Raw genomic sequence first — 26,512 nt, forward strand, 5'->3', positions numbered from 1 at the left:
TCTAAAGACCTCTTAAGTCACTGGGCGGTCCAAGAGGCGTTAATCTCCATTGTGGATATTTGGAGCACCACAGTGTTGTTGATGGTCTATTTTATGAATATCTGGTTAACCCCTTATATATCGGATGCTAAGCACTGTAACTTAGTGCTCAGCGTCCGATCTCTATCTGATCAGGACCCCAGTACTGTCCGCAGGCAGTGCCTGTAAGATACCGTCTGTGACAGCATCTTAAGGGCACAGTGCATAGGCTGACACAGCTAATACCCTGCAATACATCAGTATTGCCAGATATTATCATTAACACCTTGCCGACCGAGGACGAACTATATCGTCCTCGCGCGGCAAGGGGTGTATGGAGAGAGCTCACGAGCTGAGCTCTCCCCGTACACACTGGGTAACGGCTGTATAAAACAGCCAACACCCGCCTGTCACTGCCACGGTTTGTGCTGGCACCGATCGCGGCAGTTAACCTATCTATGATAGAAAATCTTTCTAGCCTTTACACCAGTATTAACCATGAGAGGGGTTTGTTGAGCGTCAAAAAAATTTTGACGACTACCTCTCTATCCTCTGATTGTCAAACTTTTTTTGTAGAGTTACTTGATCATCTTGACAACTGATCACTAAACATAGGGATAGGGTTAAGAAACTCAATAAAACTTCTTTACTCTACCCAAAAAGTAGGGACTGGAGTAAATCAGAAAGGATACCGTTAGTCACGACATTTGGACCTCACAGCCAGTTTGTAGCCAGGTCAATACGTAAAGAAATCTGAAAGATAGTTTGGTCAAGAGTGACTTTGGTGCCATTAAGAAGGGACCAAACCTTGCATCTCAATTAAAATCAGGCTCCTATCCCTGCATGAGCTGCGAAAACTGCAGCTACATGCTCAAAGGTGACAATTTCACCAATCCATCTACGGGTATAAAATACAATCTTAAACATCATTTGACATGTAGGTCTGACCATGTAGTCTATGTCCTGATGTGCCCCTGTCCCAAAATCTATGTTGGGGAAACAACGGCTGAGTGTAGAGTGAGACTACACAACCATCGGTCATCGATCAAAACATCTAAACTTGATCTACCAGTCCCTCGCCATTTCTCTGAATATGGTCATAAAATACAAGATTTGAAATTTTCTATCATAGATCACGTACCTCCACTTAGGAGAGGTAGGGACAGTTAGAAGGTCCTTCTGAGACATGAAACCGAATGGATTCATAGGTTGAATTCTCTTCACCCACATGGGTTGAATATGGACCTGAATTTGAACACCTTGAATTAATGATAGACCGATGCCCCTATCAGATATGCTGGATACATAAGAGTCGAAGTTAGGAAGTTCTTTATCTTACTTGATGATTTCATCTAAGTAATAATTTTTTCCTTCCTTTCTCTTCACAGAACACACTGTTTGTAATGCCACTGGAAAGTCAATCCCATAGGCCAATTGTCTGCCAATATGCCTACACCCGTCAACTAGGATGAAGAAATTCTTCCATGTATTTTATGCCATGCCCCGCCCCCTTTTGTTTATGGTTTTTTATACGCAACTGTGGCCTTAAGATTTTGCCCTAATTATGTTTATACTATAGGGTATGTAGTGCGGTACACCATCAATATTGATGTATTTGCCATCCCACAGTGGGTGCTCCACACTCTTACCTTTAATTTTTACCCGTGTCCTGGCCTGATGTCCGTTCTCCCATATCCAAGATGGCCACTGACCGATGTGTGTGGATCTCGCGAGAGCATAATGATTCCTGGGAAAGTGTTGACGCGAAGTGACTGGGAGGTCTTGGCTGTGCTGGGAACAGTGCAGCAACGAGATCGCGACGTCGCAGCGACACAAACGGGTCTTGCCTCCGCCACCCGTAGGTAAGGCCATGGATTATTTCGGGGGATTGATGCATTAGAGCCGCGATCGGGTATTATAATTGTGCTATTCCGACTATTTTTGCCTGAACGAGTTGCGTCGGTGGTTGCTAAGCGCTGTTTTATTGTATACAAACACAGGGCGTGAAGGGATGAATGCCTACTGGCAATATTTATTTATCCATTTATTGAGCATTGATTCATTATGATTTGTATATCCACTATTGTTTACTGTATACCATAATTGGACCACGATGTCACATTATGAATTGTTTATCTATTTATGCTCACTGATGTCACATCCTGCGGGGGATATAAACCCGCCTTGTAACACTGATGCTATTACTTGAAAATGGCTACATTGAGATAGCTGAAACGTTGTAATCTCCACTGGTGAAATAAAAACCTATTTGACACGGAGTGCTGCTTTCCTACTTTTTACCTACTGCAATACAGTAGTATTGCAGTATATAGTATTAGCAATCGGACCCTGCAGGGTTAAATTACCCTGGAGGATCTAAAATAATGGCAAAAAAAAATAAAAAAAAATAAAATAAAAATATGAAAAAATAGTAAAAAAAGTAGAAGTTTAATTCACCCCCCTTTCTCTAGAACTGATATAAATATTAATAAACAGTAAAAATCATAAACACTTTAGGTATCATCGCGTCCCAAATTGTCCGATCTATCAAAATATATTAGCGATTTTTCCCAGCGTTTAAAGTCGAAAATGCCACTTTTTTGCCATTTTGAAAAATATAAAAAATTCTACAAAAAGTGATCAAAAGCCCATACAGTCCTAAAAATGAAAGCATTAAAAACGTCATCAAAAGTCGCAAAAAATGACACCACCCACAGCTCCGTACACTGAAGTATGAAAAAGTTATTAGTGCCAGAACATGGCAAAATGAAGAATTTTTTTTTTGTACAGAAGGTTTTAATTTTTTTAAATGTATGAAAACATTATAAAACCTGTACAAATTTGGTATCCTCATGATCGTACCGAACCAAACAATAAAATAGACATGTGATTTGGGGCGCTCAGTGAAAGCTGTAAAATCCAAGCCCACAAGAAAACGGCGCAAATGCGTTTATTCTTCATTTTTCACTGCATTCTGAATTTTTTTCCAGCTTCCCAGTATATGGCATGGAATAATAAATACAATCACTATAAAGTTCAATTTGTTACGCAGAAAACAAGCCCAAACAGAGCTCTTTACATGGAAAAAATAAAAAAGTTACAGATTTTTGAAGGTGGGGAGTGAAAAATGAAAATGCAAAAACGAAAAAGGGCCACGTCCCTAAGGGGTTAAACAAGCAATCAGATGATGGCTTGTTCATGTCCCATGGAGGAAATAATAAATTAATAAAAATAAAATAAGGGGTTTATGGGCATATTTATTAATGTATTAATTTTTAAAGAGACATATAAAGTCATATAAAGAGACATATAATGCAAAAAGAGGTCTAAATCATAACACAAATCCCACATATAAGGCATCACTGCATCCCATCTTCATTCATTATTATGGTAATTATTGAACCCGCTTGATGAACACCGTAGAAAAATCAATATACATATGATCAAAAAAAATATATGTACTCCAGAATGATAATGTTGCGAAGTACAACATGACCTGCAAAAAACAAACCATCAACCAGCTCCGTAGCCATAAAAAGTAAAAGTGTTATGCCATTTGGAAGACGGCCTTGCAAAAATGATAGATTTTTCTCCACATTAGGGTTTTATTTGGCAAATTTAGTAAAACGTAAGAAGCAATATTTCAGTGTGCTATCCCCGTAATCGTATCGACCCATAGAATAAAGATAACATGATTATTAGGCTATACGGTGAACACCAAAAAAAAGTAAAAAATCCAGTACAGTAGTGATGCTTTTCTACTCCTTCCATCAAAGAAAAGTTCATAAATTTTTACCAACAGGAGATACCAACCCCAAAATGGTAACACTATAAAAAGCATCTGGTTCCGCAAAAAAAAAAAAAATGCCATCACATGGCCCCAATAACAAAAAAGCAAAAATTTTATAGCCTACAAAATGGGCCAATGAGGAAACTAAAATCCTAGCAGCTGCAGGTCCCTCCTTCCCTTCTGCAACTCGATGTGCGCCCATAAAGCAAGTAACGGCCACATGTGGGGGGTCTCTGTACTCGGAGCAATTGCATACCAAATTATAAGATGGGTTTTCTTTTTTTATCATTTGTAAATGTGTAAATTTTAGGGCTAAATTAATGTATGACCGTCAACATTTGACCATTCTTAATTTCACCTTCAATTTGATTTAATTACTATGAACATCTCAAGGGGTTAACAATCTTCCTAAAAACTGTTTCTGATAGTTTGAGGGGTGCAGATTTGAAAAATAGAGGTTTTTCATGACATATATTAAAAATTTCATTAAAAACAGTAATTATCCCCAAAATAGTCAATTCTGAAAAAAAAAAGAATATTAGATTTGTAAGTCGTGTGAAAATAAATTATCTAGATATTTAAAAAATTATGAAAATGTAAAGTAGACATAGGGGGAATGTTATTCAGAAACCAATTTGGCTGGTAAAACTATCTGCCTGAAAATTAGATGATTTTGAATTTCGAAAATGGCAAATTCATCATTTTTCTTATTTTTTGGTGGTGGGTGTTGTTATTCAACTAGTCATTCAACTAGTCATGACATTTGAGGACCAGTGATAGTATCTGAACTTATTTAGTGGTTTTAAAGCAAATAGAAATATGAATTCAGTAATTTTTTGCTTTAATTCATTATTTTTTGTATCAATGCTTTTACTGCTATTTTTACTATTTCATAGGGTCATTGCATACATTTTTATCTGCTTCTACATTTGACTCAAAACAGAAAGAACACTTAATACTTTCACAGGGCACATTATGAAAAGTGATAATTGGAACCCAAACTGCAAAGTGTCAATGTTGATTTTTGCAAATTTAGCCAGATGTTTGGTCAGGGCTGGCTACAGGTTTCAGTAGGCCCTTGGGCAACAAATCCTTAGTTTGTCCCTTTGCACTAAACTCATGTAGTGGCATTAAGAATTAAGAAACTAACAGCTCAACATGGTTATATTATATACAGCCCCACATGGTTATATTATATGCAAGCTTAAATGGTTATATTATTTACATCCCCCATCCCCCATGGTTATAAGGTGGGAATCAGATATCTGCAGCCCCCTCCGCCCCCATGGATTAATTATATGCAGCCCCCCTTGGTGGTAGAAGATGCAAGGGGTCATGAAAAGGTCCTAGACCCAACATAGATCGAAGGCAGTTCAGACAATGGAGTGGTGGTCAGGAAGCCACAGGTATGCAGGGGACAGTTTTGGAGGAGGAGGCAGAGGCGGAGAACATTTTTGTTTCTACCTTTTTTCACTGGAACAAACACTGAAGACTACAAGTTTGAGGATGAATTGGGACCACCAGAAAGATAATAAAACAAAAGGTTCCATGTCACCCGGTTCAGAAAGGAAGGTTATGTTTTATGTTTAATGTTCTTCTATGCTTGAAGTACACTGCCAGCATCCCACTGCCCTGAGGAATCTGTCACTGGGGCTACTATGGTAAGTAGTCCACTTGGTACATTTACTTTAATAAAATACATGAGCTTTTAATCTATTTTTTAAATGAAACAATTGAACAAAAGTCTTTTACATTGCAAACATCGCAAAGGGGTTAGTGGAATACAGTAAATGGACTGGACGCCCTTTCTGTCTGTTGTGGGATAGTTCTGGTACTGCATAGAGGTTAAGTTTTTAGTGCAGTTGTTAGCACAAAACTACTTCTGCTGTTTTTGGGGACACTGGGGGCACTCATCAATTGTGGCGCAGGGTGCATTTGTTGGCATACAAATTGTGCGGCAATTAACACTGGGATGTTAGATTGTGGCACAAGGGGGTTAATGAATTGGCACACGACCGAAAATGATCTGACTCCACATTCACAAAGTTGAAATAGTGGACCAGCTTTTACCTCATCGATTTGTGTGCTGAAAAATTGCACCAAAAAAAGTGTTGGGAACCTAGAAGAGCAAGAAAAGGGTCAGGATTAGTAAGCTGCTCCCAAATTGAGCGAGCAAAATTAAAAAAAAGACTTGAGTGTCAGAAAAGGACCGATATTATGAAGCCAAAAAAATCTGCCAAAACTGTTGGAAAACCAATAATGAATGCCCCCCACTGTGTTAGCATTGTTTATGGGAACACTAAAGGCACTCTTACAAAGCAGGCTTGTTTAGCTAGCTTCAATTGTTTTTTAACCACAGTAAAACTCTTTAGAAGTGAAAACCAAAATGAAAACCAAAGTGGTTATTAGTATATTAGTCATAAATCTCGCACTTCAGGCCACACAAAACAGCCAAGCCTTGTGTAGAAGTTACAGCCAAAAAACAAAAAACACTAAAATGAGAGTGAAAAAGAAACAATTAAAAAGTAGTTGACACATAACTTTACTATTACTCTATACAAGTTACAAGCAAGCACACTATACATCTCAATTAATGTAGGAGACTGGACAAAAAACATTTAACCTAGGGGAAATAGAGTAGAATGTGGAGGAAAAGGTCACTAAACCGATGAGGAGGATGAGGTGACAGTAAAAAGATGAGTCTACAGGGTGGAAAACTACTTTTATGAAAGAAGGTCCTCACCCTAAAAGGAATCCGTCTTTGTGATTAACCTACCCGAACTAACTGCTAGCTATGCCCACACATACTACTCATGCCTTTCTTTTTAATTTCCAGCTGCTCCTTCTGTTACAAAAGGTGACTTTAGAAATATACAAATTAGGCTGAAGTGCTTGGTGACATTAGCAGGTGCCGTTGCTGTGCTGCAGCGGTGTTGGATGCCATGTGATGCCGCACACAATAGTGTAGTGACCCACTACAACGAGGTCACCGTGAAGTGGTAAAATTTTGATCAAAATGTAACTAAAAACCTCGAGTTTGTTATATAATGTAGATCAATGTAGATCGGATGTACGGCGTGTAGCACCTCCCTGCCCCATGCACCGATTTTGAAAATAAAATGAAGAGTCTCCTATTCGGGTGAGTGCCGCTTCTTCTTTCTTGTCTTACATGATCAATGTAGATCATTGTGTAATGTGTGAATGTGCGGTCCAGTTCTTTTTCTCTCCACAGAAACACCAATGCCTCCTGCTACACTTCCACCGCCCAGCACGTTCTCTCATCCTTTCCCGTTCAGCTTACATCACTTCTGGGTCCAGTGAGATGTGTGGCTAGAGTCCTAAGTTGCTCTGTCAAAGCACTTCAGCCTCATTTGCATATTTCCAAAGTAAGTTTTTGCCATGAAAGGTACAGCAGGACAATAAAAATAAAAGCTATAGGTCTCATGTGTGAGCATAACCCTTATTTTAGGTAGGTAAATCATGGTTACAGATTCCATGGAAAGAAGGTTACTGGTCTCCCATTCAGGGGAGGTCATCAGTATGTTATGAGTTGGGGGTCAGACACTTTAATCCCAAATTGCTCAGCAGTTCCTGGCAGCTTTTGGTCACAGAATTTCATACAGCACTAGGAAGCCTTTGGCTTGATCACTGGGGCCAGAGTACTGGAACAAGGATTCTTTTCTCTGGATAGTTGCATTACTTTGGCATGGCTACTATACAGTGAATTGAGTCATCTGCTTCTGCTGCACTAAAAAATATAAATGCCAATCTATGTTACTCTGAGGAGGTTATTTATGGGTGTTAAATAGAGCTCAGTATTCTCATTGACCCCCTCTACCCATATGCATATTAAGCAAAACACTGTCATAGACACTGACATTTCAAATTTAGGAACTGTTCTGGCCTCGGCTGGTGGTACACAGAGTTCTGGCTAAGGCTGGGGGTATATAGGTTTATGGATCAGGCAGTAGTTTAGGTTTCTGGATCAGGCAACTGTTCAGGCTGGGATTCAAGAACAGGTTAATGGGAACAGGAAAACAGACACGAGTACCACAGGTCACAGAAGAAACAAATATACTGTGCCAGCAATATCTCAATAATATATTAATTAATATAGAAACCAATTGAATCCATAATAATGACCACGTCACCCCACCACCTCAAAGTGCTTTTTGCCTCTTCCTCAAGGGGTAGCTGCGGTGCTGTGTGGCGTGGTAATTCTTGGTCCTTCGTTTATCATGCAGCCTGGTAGGTATTAATTGTAATTTATATGCCTGCACTTGCATAATTGTCTAAAAGGGTTTTGTATTGTTTGTTATTATGATCGCATGGTTATAATTTACTTAATGTATGTAATATGAATTGTATGATATATAGGACCATGATTTGTACCACTTTTTTTTCCACCACTGCTAATGATTTATAATGGGTGTTTTTAATACCCTAGTGACTAAATTGTACTAAAAAAAATTGTTCTTATGGATTAATTCGGTTTCTGATTGATATATTATTGGGATATTGGTGGCACAGTCTACTTGTAGGTATATATGGTATATATGTCTTCTTTGTGGGCTTTGCAGAGTATAGATTTTTCTGGATTGTAGATGTTTACAGAAGAAACAAAAACTATCCCTTAGTGGACTGAGCAGCAGCCAGTTATAGAGCCTCTGGAAGCCGCCCCCAGCAACTGACTGGCTAGGTCCTGCATTACTCAACATATGTTTATATATCTAAAAATTATTTAAAATAACAAAACAACTTTTTTGGTGTCTGGTAGCTGTGTCTGCGGGCGGCCTGAGTGTTCAGGTAGCAGCTCTATGGGCATGCAGGCGGGTGTTTTGTCAGCTGTGTTGGCGGGCAGGCAGAAGGGCTGACGACTCTGCTTTTGGGCTGGGGGAGGGACGGGCGGTTGTGACACAGAACGGGGGGGGGGTGTCGTTTGAGATGTGTGGCTAGGCACTTGGGGGCGGGGCATTGAACTGTGCTGTCGGGCGGAGTGTGTTCGCAGATGGGCACAGTTGAGGTGTGCAGGTGGGCCTGGGAGGAGAGCATTGATTACAACATTTAACAGTAGTATAATATTGATCTTAATGGCCCCCACATAGTATAATGCCCCCTTTCTGTGGCTTTCTGTACTCCTATTCTCCCCTTTCCTCCTTACATTGTGGCCCATCTTCTCCGTTTCCTCACATTGTGGCCCCTCTCTCCAACAATAAGGCCCCCTGTCCTCCTTCATCCTCTTACTGTGGACCCCTGTCCTCCATCCCACTATTACCCCTCACATGGTATTATAAAGTATGCGGTCAAAAGAAAGAGTCCAGACCTGCTATATGACATATAAGTGTAGGCCACAGGGGTCATATTTTTCTTTTAAACCAATGGTAAAGTCAGGTACATTCAGTAAGGGCATTGACAACTTTGCCCCATGCACCATAAAGGAAATCTAGCATCAAAATCCAGCACAATAAACCACGGACACTTACTTATAGATCCAGGCACTGTGACTGTGGTAATCTTCTTATATTTGATATCCATGGCCTCCTTCTTTCTATAATAATTTTAAAATTATGCTATTAAGCCAGAAGGGCTCTGGGGGGCGTTACCAGAGCTCATCAGTGCTGTAGCTTCACAGGCTGTTACCTCTCACCTCTTATTTTTAACAGACATCACTCAGGGCACTAAATAGAGCATGCCGCCTTCTGGTTCTGTGCTGTATGTTTTGCGACAAACAACTATTGCAAGTTCAAAGAAAGAATTTCGCCATCTTGTTTATAATTATATTTAACATAAAACTTATCACATGTTAACAATTTTATTTTTTTATTTATTTTCTCCGACAAGGACTCTCGGTAAGAAAGTAATAAAGCAGAAGCACTCATCAGTTTACTTTTAAGCTCAAAAGTATTGTAGGTTCATGAAGAGAATAATGAAAGCATAAATGAACAAAATGTGACACATTCACCAATCTTCTGATTACATTTTATGTCCATTTACTAAATTTCCATTTCTACATCGGTATAAAACAAGCATAAATATGTGGTTGAGTTCACACAGTCCTCCCAGATGATAAGTGTTTGTCTTTTATTTTACTTGGTTTAACAATAGCGGTTAGTGGATATTTTGTGATACCACAGATATTTTTTCCATGAAAAATTCGGAAATAACCCTAAGTAAAGAGAGAAGCAACTCATTATTGAGTTCAATGTTACGACAAAATCGATGTAAACGTAAACACAATGCAAGTATTTGCATCCCATTTGCGCAAACATGATGGTTTCCGTGGCATTTGCATTCACATCACTTTTTTGTGTTTGTGTTTACATTGGGTGAACATTGAATTTGCATTTTTTATAAATATATACATAAATTTCAAGATACATATGTAGGGGGAATTTAAATGTTAAGTGTGAGTGTCCCCATCTTGCTTGCAATCTATGCGCCGCTTGACATCATTGGCGCACCACGATCAGTCACCGTGACATCCTAGCGGTCTCTAGGCAGTATCTGTAATGGTCTGTGAGTAACCATCTGTAACTGATACAGGTGTAGTGCAAAATCTCCATATACTACAATACAATAGTATTACAATACATGGACGGAGTGATCAGACCCCCTAAGGTTGAAGTACCTTAGGGGTCTAAAAATACTGTAAAAATGTTTTTTTTAAAAAAGTTTAAATAAAATTACAAAAATAAATTCCTGGCAGTGAACCCTGTAACAGAAAATAACAATTGCCACTTTTTCTGTGTTTTGCATCAGATAAAATTAAAAAAAAAAAGTGATCAAAAGGTCCTAAAAATGGTAACAATGAAAATGTCATCTCATCCTGGAAAAAATGAAAACTTACACATCTCTGTAGACTAAAGTATGTAACAGATATTAGTGTCAGAATAGGGTAAAATGAAAAAAAATATGTACATAAGGTTTTATTCTTTTAAAATATAGTAAAACATAATAAAATCTATATAAATTTGGAATCTCTGAGATTGTATAGATCCAAAGAATGAAGTGAGTGTGTCTTTTGGAGCACACGTGGAAAGTCATAAAAACAGAACCCCCAATAAAATGACGCAAATGTGTTTTTTCACTAGTTTTACCACATTTGGAATTTTTTTCTAGCTTCCCAGTACATAGCTTGGAATATGAAATACTGTCACTAGGAAGGACAATTTGTTGCACAGAAAACAAGCCCTCATGCAACTCTTTACATGAAAAGGTATGGATTTTTGAGGATTTTTTTCAAAAAATGTAAACGAAAACGAAAAAGGACAGCGGCTTTCAGGCCTCGTCCTTAAAAGTTTAAAGGAAACCTACCACTTCTGAAGGTAGGTATGAGATACAAACACCGGGCACCAGCTCAGGGTGAGCTGGTGCCGGTGCTTAGTCTCGTTAGTGTTAAAACCGCGGTATCGCGGTTTTAACACTTTTGAAACTTTCTAGCAGAAACTGCTTCGGCGCTGCGCGCGACCGTGCGCGCGCAACGCCTGCGGCGTTTCCAATGTAGGCGCGCGCACGATCGTGTGCACGAAGCGCCGAAGCAGTTTCTGCTAGAAAGTTTCAAAAGTGTTAAAACCGCGATACCGCGGTTTTAACACTAACGAGACTAAGCACCGGCACCAGCTCACCCTGAGCTGGTGCCCGGTGTTTGTATCTCATACCTACCTTCAGAAGTGGTAGGTTTCCTTTAAGTTCTAAAACTAAATTGATGAAAAGCTGAAAATGCAAAGTATGTTTCTTTTGAAACCTTACAATACCACCCTATTATATAAGCAAATATTTTATACATGTAATTGGTGAATATGACAATTTAACAAATTTAAGTAAACAAATTACATAGGATTTCTCCTAGCAGGCAAAAAGTGAGCTGTTTTAATATACATACGTTTTCACCCCAGTTGGTGCCATAGCTGTTTTTAACAATCCAATAAGGTATTTTTTTCTCTAGACAAAAAATATTACAAGTTTGAGTAAATAATACAGACAAAAGATCATTAAACATTTCATTGAACAGGAGAGAAAAAAAAGAAAAAAGTAAGAAAAACTATTTTTTACAAATTTCCTGTAATTTCTAAATGCTATGTTATGTACAATGTCTGGTTGGCTGTACGAAAATAAAATAAAGCCTATAACAATCAGTTATTTACTGCAGAACTGTTGATTCCCCATTGAGGGTAATCATCACTGGACTAGGATTTATGTAGGATTGAGTGGTTGGGATAGGACATCACTGGCAGAGAAAAGCAGATCCGAACTTAAGATTTGGGTCCAGGGCTCAGCTGTGTCCCATGCAACACAGACATATTTAACACCCAATCACAGCCTTGGCTAGTAGCTTAGGGCGTCAATTCACGTGGCATGGCCACCAATCCGGAAATAGGTTCGTGTGATGCAGATTGCACCGAACACCCAAGCCGAACTTAAAGTTCGCACCTGCTCATCTCTTATCTCATAATCAGCAATAACAGCAGTGATCTGTGAGGTGAATATGTCTTATTTTTTATACAGCCAACTTATAATTTTATTTTAATGAACGACTGCTGTAAAGGGAACCTATCATCAGTTGGGGCAATAATAAACCAAAGACAGTGCTAGGTAAAGGCCCTGGAGAGCTGTGTATCCATTCTTTTGTATGTATAGAAAGTAGCAGCAGATCTGCCGTTGCGCAGAGGTAAATATGCCCATGGACCTCATGTAATAGCGATAATTCTACAAATAGAAGCATTCATTTCTTCTTACCTCGAACATACCCTACTATCAAAACTGCATGATTTACAAGATCTGGGTCGCAGGATTGTTGCAAATTATGTATAATTCCTTTTTGGTAATGCTGAGAATAAAACAAAAAACACTTTGTATTTTTAGTATATGCTTCTACTCTACAGCCAACAAATTAAACTATAGAGCAGGGGTGTAATGTTCACAGGGGGGGGGGGCACTTTAGCCTCCTTATTGCCTTAAAATGGCCAGATGGTCATTTTATTCCTGTATAAATGTATCTAGTCAAGATGTTTAGTAGTTACATTTATACAGCATTAGGCTGCATTCACACGACCGCCAAGGGGAAGGGGGGCGTATGTACGGCCACAAGCTTGTGGCTGCACATATGTCTCCCATAAACGGCAATGGGCGCACGTGCGGCACCGTACTACTTCGTACATGGGGAGAAGATAGGACATGCATCACTATGGGTCCGGGAGGGGTCACCGGGCTACAGCCCTGCGGGCAGACATTCGTGGCATTTGAGGGCAATTACAAAGTCAAACATATTGTTGAAAAACAATAACCTGAGACACCAGCAAGGCCACAGCAATCAATAGAGTGCTCCACCCCAGCAGCTACAGCGCCTCCACAGTTCTCATCATGGCAGTGCCCCCAGTGCCATTCTAGCAGCCACAGTGCACCACAGGAACCACTGTTCCCCCCAGCAGCCACAATACCCATAGTGTCACCCCAAAAGCCACATTCCCACCAATGCTCTCCAACAGCACCAGTGCCCCCAATGCCAGCAGCCACAGTGCTCCCAGCAGCCACATTGCCCCCCCCCCCCCTAACAGCCACCGTGCCCCCAGTGCCAGCAGCAACAGTGCTCCCAGCAGGAAGAGTGTCCCCCAACAGCCACAGTATCCCAGGTTCCCCAGCAGACACAGTGCTGCCAGTGCCCCCCCAGCAGCCACATTGCCCCCCAGCAGTCAGAGTGTCCTAGTGCCCTACTTACAGCCACAGCTGTCACAGTGCCCCCCATCAGCCACAGTGCCCCCCATCAGCCACATTGCCCCCCCAGCAGCCACAGTGCTCCTTTGCCCCCCCTCCCTATTAGCCACAATGCTCCCCAGCAGCTGCAGTGCCTCAATCCCCCCCTCCCCCCCTTAGCAGCCATAGTGCCCCCAGTGTCACAACAGTACCCCCACAGCACTGCTGTGGTGCTGCTTCAGGGGATTGAGGAAAGGTGAGTATCGGAGGTACCGTGCACTCCCAGCATAGGGGCAGGGAGCCAGGCCGGATTTGGCGCACTTACCTGTAGTAACTTATTGTTTATTATAACGGTTAATGTGCCATTGTTCCCAACATAAGAAATCATTTCTGTAAAATAAAAACATTATTGCTTTGTCTCAATTTATCTTTCATTATATATAACATATCAGTAATTAAACCATAATCAGTGCTCATATCATTGATATATTAAATTATTTGGATATATACATTTTATAGTCTCATCTACTATCTATTTTATCTAGACATAACTCAACTGGATTAGAATGACATTTTACTGCCATTCACATCAGAAATTTATCTCAATATTGAAACCACCAGGTTTTACCAGATTCATTATATAAGAACTCCAATTGATGATCCTCAGATAGATAATAATTCCATGTTGTAAGCATTCTTACCTTCCTCATTTTTTTGAAGCATTTGAAAATCATGAATCCACGCTACAGGTGACAGGCCTTTCCTGCACTCCTTCCTCAGGCCTATATATTCATATTGTTCTTCAGAGACCAGGCCGCCTTAAAAACATGATGCAAGCTGTTGACACATATGGGAATGTGGAAGCTCAGATTTTGCCATGGGGTCTGTGAGTCTTTAGTTACACTGTGCTCGCTATATATATGAATTCTATGATATAAATATATATATTAAAGGGGTTGTCAGAAACCCTATGAAAAATAGTTATGTGGCCAAGGGAGTAAGGGAGCCACGCCCACCTGACCCATAACTCAGTGCCTGATACAGTACTGGGAATGGTGTTGGGTGGACTGGAAGCTGATCACAGACGGGAGGGGCATGGACCGGAGAGACGGTGGAGCGGGACACTGGGAGAGACCACGGAGATAAATACAAGTTTATTTTTTTAGACAGCCCCCTGGCCACATATCCATGTTTTACGGTCTTGGACAACCCCTTTAACACCTTGCTGACACAGCCTTATTTTTATTATCTGACATGTGTCACTACTAGTGGTTATAATTTTGGAATGCTTTAAGATATGGAGGTGCACTTTAAAAATTGTAATTTTTTTGTGTCTCAGTCTCTAGTGTGTCAGTCTCTAGCCGGAAAACACTTGTCTTTTGAAGTGTCTGATTTATCACTGTGATTATGCAATCTGATGTAGTATAAGTGTCAGTTCCCACTTTAGACCTACTTTTAGTTGGTATAAACTGTGTAAAAGAATTTTGGGCGCACGGATGATTTCCCACAAGCCACTTCCCTTTCTCATGAGGACACGCCCCTCCCCCTAAAGACCACGCCCTTTAGTCATATAAGTCTGAAAAGTGCCAAAGAAAGATCTAAAAGCCTTTATAAATGTGGTGCAAGACATTTTAGAGTTTTTTTTTAGCACAAAACTGCCAGAATTGTGGCGAAAGAACATTGATAAATTCCTTCAATTGATTTGTCCCAAAAACTACACATTTACAATTGATCAAATGACTAAATTCTCTGCAAAGTTTGATAACCAATTTCTCCCCAGTATAACAATACCCCATATGTGGTGGTAAAATGCTGTATGGGCACATGACATGGGAATGAAAAAAAGAGCACCATTCAGAGCAGATTTGTATTGTCACATTTTACAGGCTATAAAATTATACGTGGACATATAAGGCCTTATTTTTGGAAGGATGAGATGCACTTTTCAGACATCATTTAGGGGCATCTCTATCTTATTAATTCCTTCTGGATGGAGGAAAAGAAAATCAGCAATTCTTGTTTAGGATTGTTTTGCTTTGGTCATTTACCATTTCATCTTTACTCTCTTGGTCACTATGATTACACCAATACCATTTGTATATAAATATTTATATTTTAGCCCAACTTTATAAAGTAAGAATCGCATTGGTTTTAGCATTGCCATCTTTTCAGAGGTATAACATACAGTATTTTCAGCGTTATCATTTTGGGGCACTTTTTTGATCACTTTTTAGAACATTTTTTGTGTAGGCACAAGAATAATATTTTTCAGCAAGTTTTTCTTGTTTTTTGGCATTCAGTATTGCTTTAGATCTATTGTACAGATTATTACTGACGCAGTGATACTAAATATGTTTTTATTAAAAAAATAATTAGATTTTTCTATGAAAATGTGGTGTTTTAGGGACTTTTTATTCATATTTTTAATTATACTGTTTTTAAATTTATTTTTAACTTTTAAACTTTTTTTTCAGACTTGGGATTGAATAAGCATTGCACTGTGTTATGAAACAGTCGGTCTTGCCTGAAACAGGACCTCATTTCCACGGGCCTCAGGCAGCCTCGGGTCACTATTCAGAACCTAGGCAGCCAAAGGAAGGATCAGATCCCCACAGTAAATTCATAAGGGGCCTGATTCACACAGGGAACATGTTGAGTCATGCTTGGGTTCATACTTGGGGTTCATATCCACTATCAAAGGTATCTCCCGTCGTGGGTGTTAAAGGCTTCTGAGCCGATGCCAGAAGCTTGATGTAATAGTACTGCATGATAGGGGAAGTCAACTCTCACCATGCAGTACTATTACGTCCATTGTCAGAAAGGGGTACATTGAGCACAATGCACCTTATACTTGCTTTAGAAGTGTTCTGTTCATACTTTGTACTAATTAAAACCACTTTATTCTACCAAACCTGGAACTCTTTGTACTTTTGCCATTATCGAGTAAGGTTTGGGTTATAGAGGACACAAACATACTACAATCAGTTTCTTCCTAAACTGTGAACACACCCTGAAGTGTTAGCCTGGGTTCCTCCTCCTGCTGTTCTCAGGTCTGGGTTAAAGACACTGGAGGACCCAGATGTAACCTTAAAGAATCTATGATGAAGATAACCTGTCCTATGTTAAAGAAAATCTACCACCCGGATGAAGGAATGTAAACCAAGCACACTGACATACTGGTGTGTACCCCCTATGGCAGGATTTGCTCTTCTTTAAGCTTCTTATGCCCTTGTTTTTAAAAATAAAAGGCTTCAAAAATATTTGTATGAGACTGAGGGGCTTAATGCTCCATTAAAATCTATGGAGACTGGAACCTCTCAGACTCATTTGCCTAATTTAAAAATCCTTTTTTTCATAAAAAACAGGGAATAAGAAGCTAAAAGAAGTGCAGATCCTGGCAGAGAGGGCACACATGTTAGTGTGCTTGGTTTACAATCATTCATCCTGGTGGTAGATGTCCTTTGTAGCCTTTTTCCTATAGAACACTCAACTTAATGCACCTTCAATCATTTCCTGAAGATAGCTGTTTCATTTCATTAGTGACTTTGTGTAAACCTTCCTTTATTGGAAATTACTGTTTTGGTGACCTTTCTGAGAAAGCGTAACTCCCACAATATAAACAGTGTGTATAATATATAATTGGTTACTGTACCTTGCATTTCAACAGTCATAAATGCATCCCATGTGAATCCGCCTTTGCAACCAGCATCACATGGACCGCAGTCTAAAACCTCTGTAAAAGAAGAAAACACTACTAGCACATGAGAATCTTTTGGGAGTAGGATCCCCATCACTGTGGTCACAGTGTCCTCAGTAGCATTCTCTAAGTAATCTTATCAACCACTCAGCTTTATACAGGCAGTCCCCGGGCTACGTACAAGATAGGAACTGTAGGTTTGTTCTTAAGTTGAATTTGTATGTAAGTCGGAACTGTATATTTTATCTTTGTAATCCCAGCCAGAACTTTTTTGGTCTCTGTGACAATTGGATTTTAAAAATGTTGGGTTGTCATAAGAATCAATAACTATTTATTCATATTAAAGCTTAACATTAAATATTAACATTAAAGCTTCATTACAGACACATTTGATAACTGTTACAGCTGTTTATTGTAGCCTAGGACTAAAGTACAATAAATTACCCATATCCAGAGGTCCGTTTGTAACTAGGGGTCGTATGTAAGTCGAGTGTTCTTAAGTAGGGGACCGCCTGTAGTATTGTCCAGGCAAGATTACCGGTACTTCCCCGTTTTGAACATCAGTCATAAGATGCTCCTTGCTGGTGGTCCAGGACCCATATCTTCTAAGAGGCTCTGGACTGTAAGTAAATCCGGCACAAATTTAGTTTGGACCTAAGAACAAGTCTGAACTTGAAGAGTTTTTTCTTGCTATAGTCTCCACTGGTGTTATATAGTAAATCTGGTGGACTGGGCGTTCCTGCACCTTCCCGCCCTCTGCCCATCCTACTCTTATACCATTTATACTGATTAAAATACAAGCTGCTAAAATAGGTTTCTTAGTTCTTAAATATTTGTTCTTGTGTGGGATCATCGATGGCTTTTGATCTGTAACTGAGGTTGAGCTACCCAGAGTAATCAAGACTGAGTCTGTAGATTAGAATTGGGAAGATAAAGTGATGTAAAATGGAATTATTTCCTGTGTTCAATTAAAAACCTCAAATCTACAGCTCTGTATTACAATCCTGTACCAGATTCCAGTGTAATTCCAGATTTCCAGATTTTTATGTAGATTTTCATGTATGCAAATCTTCAAGTGTACAGTATGCATTACATAGAGGCCCTTACGTTGTACTGATAAGTTCCTAGGAAATCCTAGAATCCCCCAGTGTGCTTCAATGTTTCCAACTGAGGCAAAAGCCCAACATGAATTACATTTTCCCTGAAAAACAAAACAGGGGAGATGTAGACTGTGATATATATATATATATATATATATATATATATATATATAGATAGATAGATAGATAGATAGATAAGAAAAGAACACATCAATCTTTCTTTAAACAGTGATGCACTGAATGATGAACAGTACAATATGCTGAATAACTGAATATCGGCAAAGTCCTAATTGCACAATGTGCTCTTCTTCAGGTCAAAGCGTCCAGAACTGTATAAGAACCTGATGACTAGGAGCAGTGGAAATGGGGGCCCTGTTAGGATTATAAAAGTTATTCAACTTGGGTCTGGGCTGTAAACCCCATGCTATTGGCTCCTGCATTTCTGGTGAAGTGGCTCCTGGGTAAATTGAAATGGGATTCTGAAGTTCAACATGCGGTTGAAAACAAAAGTAAAAAAACAGTAGCAGTACATGACATACTGATGCCAAAGACCAGCTACTAAGGCCTAGTGATGTCACAGTCCCTTTAAATAATCACAATCTCCGCCATTGGCTGGGAAAGACAACGCTATAGGGAGAGTGGAGGGACTAGAGGAAAAGCAAGGACATTCTGTAAAGGGATATTTTAATCCATATATGATACAGTGTATCCAGACCTGTCCATATATGTGTTTAATGCGGTAATATCACTTGCAGACAACTGGTTCTTCCTTTGGACATGCTGCTATTATATATTAATTATAAGATTATTTAAGGGTTTAACTGATACTTGATCCAAAAGTCAAGGATACTTTAGGCTGCCGTATGCTTTTCATTGGGCAGCTGGCCATATACCTGTCATATCTCTAATGCACTACTAATAGTGATGTGCCCCCATGTAACTAAAGGGGACACATGACTATTAGCTATTGGGGACACATTGACTATTGGCTACTGGGTCCTCTGTGAACATTGGCTACTGATGGTACCATGACAATAAGCTACTGGAAGCACTATTACTATTGGCTACTAATGGGCTCCATGACTAATGGCTACTGAGGGCAATGTAACAGCTTCACTGCCAGAAAATACTAGGCACCATAACTGTGTGGTAATCTTTTCATATTTGGCCTCCTTATGTCTAAAATCAATTTTTGAAATTTTGCTTAAGAATCTTAAGTACTACTCGGGTTGCTACTAGCGCCCATCGGTGTTGCAGATTCACAGCCTGTTACAGTGTGCAGGAGCACTTCTTCCTCCTCCTGTGTGCTGAAACTTTCTGTACTGCAGATAGATTACATAAGGAAGAGGAGGCTGAGAAGGGTAGGGTGAGAGAGTCCAACAGCCTGTGATACTACAGCATGAAGGGATTCTGGAAACCGCTCCAGTAGCCTATCAGGCTAATACTAAAAGTTAAAAGTTAATTTTAGAAGGAAGGAGGCCATACCTGGATGAGTAAGTGTCCCTAATTTATCCATACTTGATTTTGATGGTAGAAATGCACTCAAAAATAAGTAAAATCTTTCAGATTTACATTAGAGAAAGATGAAGCATTGCCTGTAGCAGTGGTGTCATACTCACCTTTCCCCACTCTCCGGAAAGCAGCAGTCTTGCACTGGCTACATGCACTGGTTCTGAAGTCGGCAGAGATGCAGAGAGTTCCACAGTCTCATTGCCTGTACAGTAAAGAATCTCTGACTGCAGGAGAACAGGTTCTACCCTCAACATACACATAGAGGATGCCGCCTTGTCTCTCTTAATAAATCCAATAATTTTAAATGCTTTAGCAGCAGACGCCAGGCACTGATAACTAAACTTAAGTTTACTATTCACCAATACACCCAAGTCTTTTCTCCTTCAGTTTTACCAAAAAAGTCTTTATTTAAAACATTATTTTACTTTTGATTTTCTCAACCCAAGTGCTTTACATTTATCTAAACCTTGCTAACCATTTGTCAGCGCAAGTCTCCAGTTTCCACAAATCCCTATGTATTATTAAACTAATCTTCTCTGTATTAATTACTTTACAGAGCTTAGTATCATCTGCAAATATTGAAACTCTACTGTGTAAACCCTCTATGAGGTCATTTATAAAAATATAAAAAGTGGGCCCAATACTGTTTTTAATTTAGATTAAAGTGTCTATAACACTTAAATATTTTAAGCTGTGAAACCTTACCTGATTTTTTACTTTGGAAATAACACCATGTTTCCTCCAGTCTTTGTTTAGTGGACTTTTAATGGTAGTAGGCACTGATTGTTGCTTGATTTGGAGCAATTTTTCGACAAAATTGGAATCCAAGTTACTGTTGCTAAATTCTTCAGCTATTTGGTTTTATTCAGATGGTAAAATAAATTATATGAAACACAAAAGGGGAAAAAAAGATGTGAGGATTAATAATACACATCTTTATAATAATATAATAATAATATTCGTCTCCATTTTATTTGAAACTGCATTAGTCTTATCCATGGTCTCTGTGTAGCATTGCACCACGTTCCTATTGACGTAGATGTAGCTGCCCCAAGTTGGAATACCAAGACACAAGCTAAGGTTAACCCCTTATCACCAACGCTTGTTTTCAGCGTGGTGACCAAACTCGATTTTTAGATTCTGACTGTGTCACGATAATTGGTTATAACTTTGGAACGTTTTAACATATCCAGTTGATTTTGAGATAGTTTTCTCGTGACACATTGAACTTCATGTTAGTTGTAAAATTGATAAGTTTTGCGTTCATTTGGCAAAAGTTGTTAAAATTCTTTATTTTCAAAGTTTGAAATGTTCTGCTTTCCAGACATGAAGCAAAACTACCCAAAAGCTTGATAACTAACATTTCTGGAATGTCTTCTTTATGTTGGAATGATATTTTATGTGTCCACTCATTTTTCTAGGATGTTATGATGCTTAGAACTTTAGGTGTGATTTTTCACACTTTCATGAAAATCACCAAAACTCACATTTTGAGGAACAACTCAGCTTTCAAGTGACTTTGAAAGGCCTAAATAACAGTAAAACCCCATAAATGACCGCACTATAGAAACTTCATCCCTCAACGTATGTAAAACAACTTCTATTAAGTCTATTTACCCTTTAAGTGTTTCACAGGGGTTAAAACAATATGGACCTGCGATTTAGAAACTTTAGAATTTTTTTGGAAAATACATTAATTTAGGCCAAAACTGACAGTTTCATAATGAATTAAATGATGAAATGCTCAACAAAGTTTGATGCCCAATTTCTCCGAAATGTACCAATTCCCCGTATGTGGTGGTAAACTGCTGTATCGGCGCACAGACGGGCATAGAATGAAAGCGGCGCTATTCACAGCAGATTTGTATTGTCACAATGTACAGGCTATAAAATTTAAATTATAAATCATATGAGGGCTTATTATTTGCAGGGTGAGATAAACCTTAATAAAATCTCATGAATAAGCTATAACCCACAAAATGAATTATTTATAAACTATTTCAAGGGGGACACAAACAAAATCATTAATTTCTATTTAGGATTTTTAGCACTAACCCCCCCCTCCCCGTCACTGCAACATAAAAATAATATGTTATCTGTATTCTCTGGTTCACTACGATTACGATGATACCTCATTTATATCTTCTATCACAACTTTTCAGGGGCATAACTTCTGTATTTTTAAGACTTGTTCTTTTCAGTCACATCATATTAGGACACTTAACTTTTTTTGATCACTTTTTAGAACATTTTTTGTGATGGTATTTTTTGTGGGTTTTTTTCACTGAGAAGGTTCAATATTGATTCACATATATTGTAAAGATTAATATGGATGCGGTGATACCAAATATGTATGGTTTTTTTGTGTTTTATATGTAACTGCGGAGTTTATGGGACTTTTATTTTATTTATTTAATTATTATTATTATGGAAAGATTTTTAATGAAAATTATAGAATTAAAATTTTTTTTTACATGCTTGGGCTTTAACAAGCGTTCATCCGATCGCTTGGCCAAGCCCTTACACTGCAATACACTTGAATTGCAGTGCACAATGTAAGTTACGCACACTGTGCATGCTCAGTTACTTGCAGCTTGGTCCCAGCCAGGAAGAGGCGGCAGCCTCTGGGCACTCACCATACCCCTGGGCTGAAGCAGGATGGATCTTATCTCCCGGTAAGCACACCGGGGTGGGGGTGTCATATCCACGAGGGACACACTTACATGCCGCGATCATGCTTACGTTTTACTGATCCCTGATGTCCCGGGACACTTACAGGACCCGATGTCGCGTAATCTATTATGCGCCGTTATAGAAAGGCGTTGCGTCAGAAGTACCTTTAATGACTGCCATAAAAAGCCGATAGGGCAGTAATTAAGGGGTTAAGGAGCAGATGTTTTGTGTAATCCTTGACAATCCTGTTAAAGGGCATCTACCACCAGGATTAAGGACTGTATGCAATTGAGCCTCAGGGGTTCCAGGCTTCATAGGTGTTAATGGAGCTTGGAGCTCCTCAGGCTCATTTGCATGCAGTGTTCCATCCTGGTGGTAGATGTCTTTTAAATAAAACAGTATGCTGCCCTTACATGATGTCAGGTGCACTAATAGATAGACAATGGGGCAGATTTACTTACCCGCAGGGCCGGATTAAGGTTGGTGGGGGCCCCTGGGCGCAAAAACTGGTGGAGGCCCCCACTGAGTGTAGCGTACACATACGTCCTCCTGCTTCCTTTCCACTATCCAAAGAGTAACACCACTACATACAGCTGCCTCGCCCCCAGTAACACAGCTACATACAGCCCCCTCACCCCCAGTAACACAGCTACATACAGCCACCTCACCCCCAGTAACACAGCTACATACAGCCCCCTCGCCCCCTGTAACACAGCTACATACAGCCGCCTCACCCCCTGTAACACAGCTACATACAGACGCCTCACCCCCAGTAACACAGCTACATACAGCCGCCTCATCCCCAGTAACACAGCTACATACAGCCACCTCACCCCCAGTAACACAGCTACATACAGCCGCCTCACCCCCAGTAACACAGCTACATACAACCGCCTCATCCCCAGTAACACAGCTACATACAGCCGCCTCTCCCCCAGTAACACAGCTACATACAGCCAAATCATCCCCAGTAACACAGCTACATACAGCCGCCTCATCCCCAGTATCACAGCTACATACAGCCGCCTCTCCCCCAGTAACACAGCTACATACAGCCAAATCATCCCCAGTAACACAGCTACATACAGCCGCCTCATCCCCAGTAACACAGCTACATACAGCCGCCTCACCCCCAGTAACACAGCTACATACAACCGCCTCATACCCAGTAACACAGCTACATACAGCCAAATCATCCCCAGTAACACAGCTACATACAGCCGCCTCATCCCCAGTAACACAGCTACATACAGCCGCCTCACCCCCAGTAACACAGCTACATACAGCCAAATCATCCCCAGTAACACAGCTACATACAGCCGCCTGGCCCCCAGTAACACAGCTACATACAGCCGCCTCATCCCCAGTAACACAGCTACATACAGCCGCCTCTCCCCCAGTGACACAGCTACATACAGCCGCCTCATCCCCAGTAACACAGCTACATACAGCCGCCTCATCCCCAGTAACACAGCTACATACAGCCGCCTCATCCCCAGTAACACAGCTACATACAGCCGCCTCACCCCCAGTAACACAGCTACATACAGCTGCCTCGTCCCCAGTAACACAGCTACATACAGCCGCATCACCCCCAGTAACACAGCTACATACAGCCGCCTGGCCCCCAGTAACACAGCTACATACAGCCGCCTGGCCCCCAGTAACACAGCTACATACAGCTGCCTCGCCCCCCAGTAACACTGCTACATACAGCCGTCTCACCCCAGTAACACAGCTACATACAGCCGCCTCACCCCCAGTAACACAGCTACATACAGCCGTCTCACCCCAGTAACACAGCTACATACAGCCGTCTCACCCCAGTAACACAGCTACATACAGCCGCCTCATCCCCAGTAACACAGCTACATACAGCTGCCTCGCCCCCAGTAACACAGCTACATACAGCCGTCTCACCCCAGTAACACAGCTACATACAGCCGTCTCACCCCAGTAACACAGCTACATACAGCCGCCTCACCCCCAGTCAAACATCTTTACATCCTTCACTCGTACCAGATATACAGTCCCACATAACATACACCTCAACCCACACAGCCATGCAGTCCCAAGCAGTGGTGTAAATAGGAGAGATTGGGCCCCATAGCAGATTTCTGCATGGGGCCCCCCTTCCCCTTAAAAAAATATAAACATATGTCGGCTGCATTCACATAAACGTGTGGTGGCCAGACTATCGCCTGGCAGGCACATGTTGGGCGTTGTGGAGAGGAGGAGAGGTGAGCGCAGCTCACCCCTCCCCTCTCCATAGAGAATAGAGCTGCATGGTCGTTCTTATGGCCATAGATAGAGCACGCTCTCTCTCTTTTGCGGCCACAGCACGAAACAGTGAGTACTCGTTGTGCTCACCGTACCTGGCCCATGCGCTATAGATGCCTATGAGGGAAGTATATCCGGTAACAAATTTGCAGCCAGATATACGCCCCCCATACGTTCTTGTGAATGTACCCTTATACAGACATGTTTATACAATTACACACTGATATATACAAACCATTATATACTTAGATACACACAAATAAAGTTCTACACACGTATACTTGCACCCATATATACACACAAGTATACACTTACACACATTCAGTATATAGAGCTTATAAATACATACCATATACACAGCATATACAAAAACCACATCATTCATATATATAAATGTGCACATATATATGCTTATGTAAATATATGTGTGTATAAATACAGTAGATGCATACACACAGTATTTACACCTATACACAGTATATACACCTATACACAGTATATACATATATACACCTATACACAGTATATACATATATACACCTATATACAGTATATACACCTATACACAGTATATACACCTATTCACAGTAGATGCATATATACACAGTATATACACATATACACAGTGGATGCCTATATACACAGTATATACACATATACACAGTAGATGCCTATATACGCAGTATACACATATACACAGTAGATGCCTATATACACAGTATATACATATATACACATATACACAGTAGATGCCTATATACACAGTATATACATATATACACATATACACAGTAGATGCCTATATACACAGTATATACATATATACACATATACACAGTAGATGCCTATATACACAGTATATACATATATACACATATACACAGTAGATGCCTATATACACAGTATATACATATATACAAATATACACAGTAGATGCCTATATACACAGTATATACATATATACACATATACACAGTAGATGCCTATATACACAGTATATACATATATACACAGTAGATGCCTATATACACACATATACACAGTAGATGCCTATATACACACATATACACAGTAGATGCCTATATACACTGTATATACACATATACACTCATATACATATATATACACATATATACCCACAGACAAATACATGTATATACTTACCCCCGGTGACCGGCCGTGGCGTCAGGCTGGCGTTCGGGCGGGGGGTGTCGGTCGGTTGCTTGTTCGGTCGGCGGGGGGGTGTTGCTTGCTCGGCCGGGGAGGAGGGGTGGCGGGTGCTTGTTCAAGCGGAGGGAGCAGGGGGCGGGGCCGGGAGGGAGCAGGGTTGCTTGCGCGGGGTAAGCCGGCGGGGCGTGGCGAGCCGGCGGGGGGGGGGGCATTGTTGGATAGCGGGGGTTGGGGGGCCATAGCGGGGGATGGGGGGCCAGGAGCCGGCTACCTGTGTCGGGGGGGGGAGGCGGAGTCACCTGTGCCGTGCGGGGTGGGCGGCTCCACCATGCTGTAGTTTGTAATGCTGGGGATGCCATGCAGGGGGACGGGCGAGCTGGGAAACTGTTACCTGTGGCGGGGGGAGCGCGCTTGCGGAGGCGGAGTCACCTGTGCCGTGCGGGGTGGGCGGCGATGGGCGGGCAGCGGGCGGCTCCGCCATGAAGCGTTATGGACGGGCGGGGAGGCCATGCAGGGGGATGGGCGAGCTGGGAGGCGGTCACCTATGCAGAAAGATGGGCGTGGAGGCGATCACCTATGTCT

At 40.7% G+C, this 26,512-nt stretch overlaps 1 protein-coding gene across 3 annotated transcripts in view; it reads right to left on the reverse strand.

The window, feature by feature from the left end:
* Positions 1-26,512, reverse strand: part of CTSW (cathepsin W) — a 75,898-nt gene that overhangs the window by 43,460 nt on the left and 5,926 nt on the right. For 2 of the 3 annotated variants that reach the window (XM_072117982.1, XM_072117980.1), the window contains 7 exons: positions 20,513-20,658; positions 18,303-18,396; positions 17,151-17,231; positions 14,200-14,316; positions 13,824-13,888; positions 12,545-12,635; positions 11,691-11,749 (listed from right to left, as the gene is read on the reverse strand). In XM_072117982.1, the coding sequence (XP_071974083.1) occupies positions 11,691-11,749; positions 12,545-12,635; positions 13,824-13,888; positions 14,200-14,316; positions 17,151-17,231; positions 18,303-18,396; positions 20,513-20,658 (653 nt within the window). The remainder of the gene's footprint in view (positions 1-11,690; positions 11,750-12,544; positions 12,636-13,823; positions 13,889-14,199; positions 14,317-17,150; positions 17,232-18,302; positions 18,397-20,512; positions 20,659-26,512) is intronic. The other variant, XM_072117981.1, reaches the window with a different exon arrangement.

Source organism: Engystomops pustulosus, chromosome 7 (genome assembly GCF_040894005.1).
Source record: "Engystomops pustulosus chromosome 7, aEngPut4.maternal, whole genome shotgun sequence".
Taxonomy (NCBI): Eukaryota; Metazoa; Chordata; class Amphibia; order Anura; family Leptodactylidae; genus Engystomops; species Engystomops pustulosus.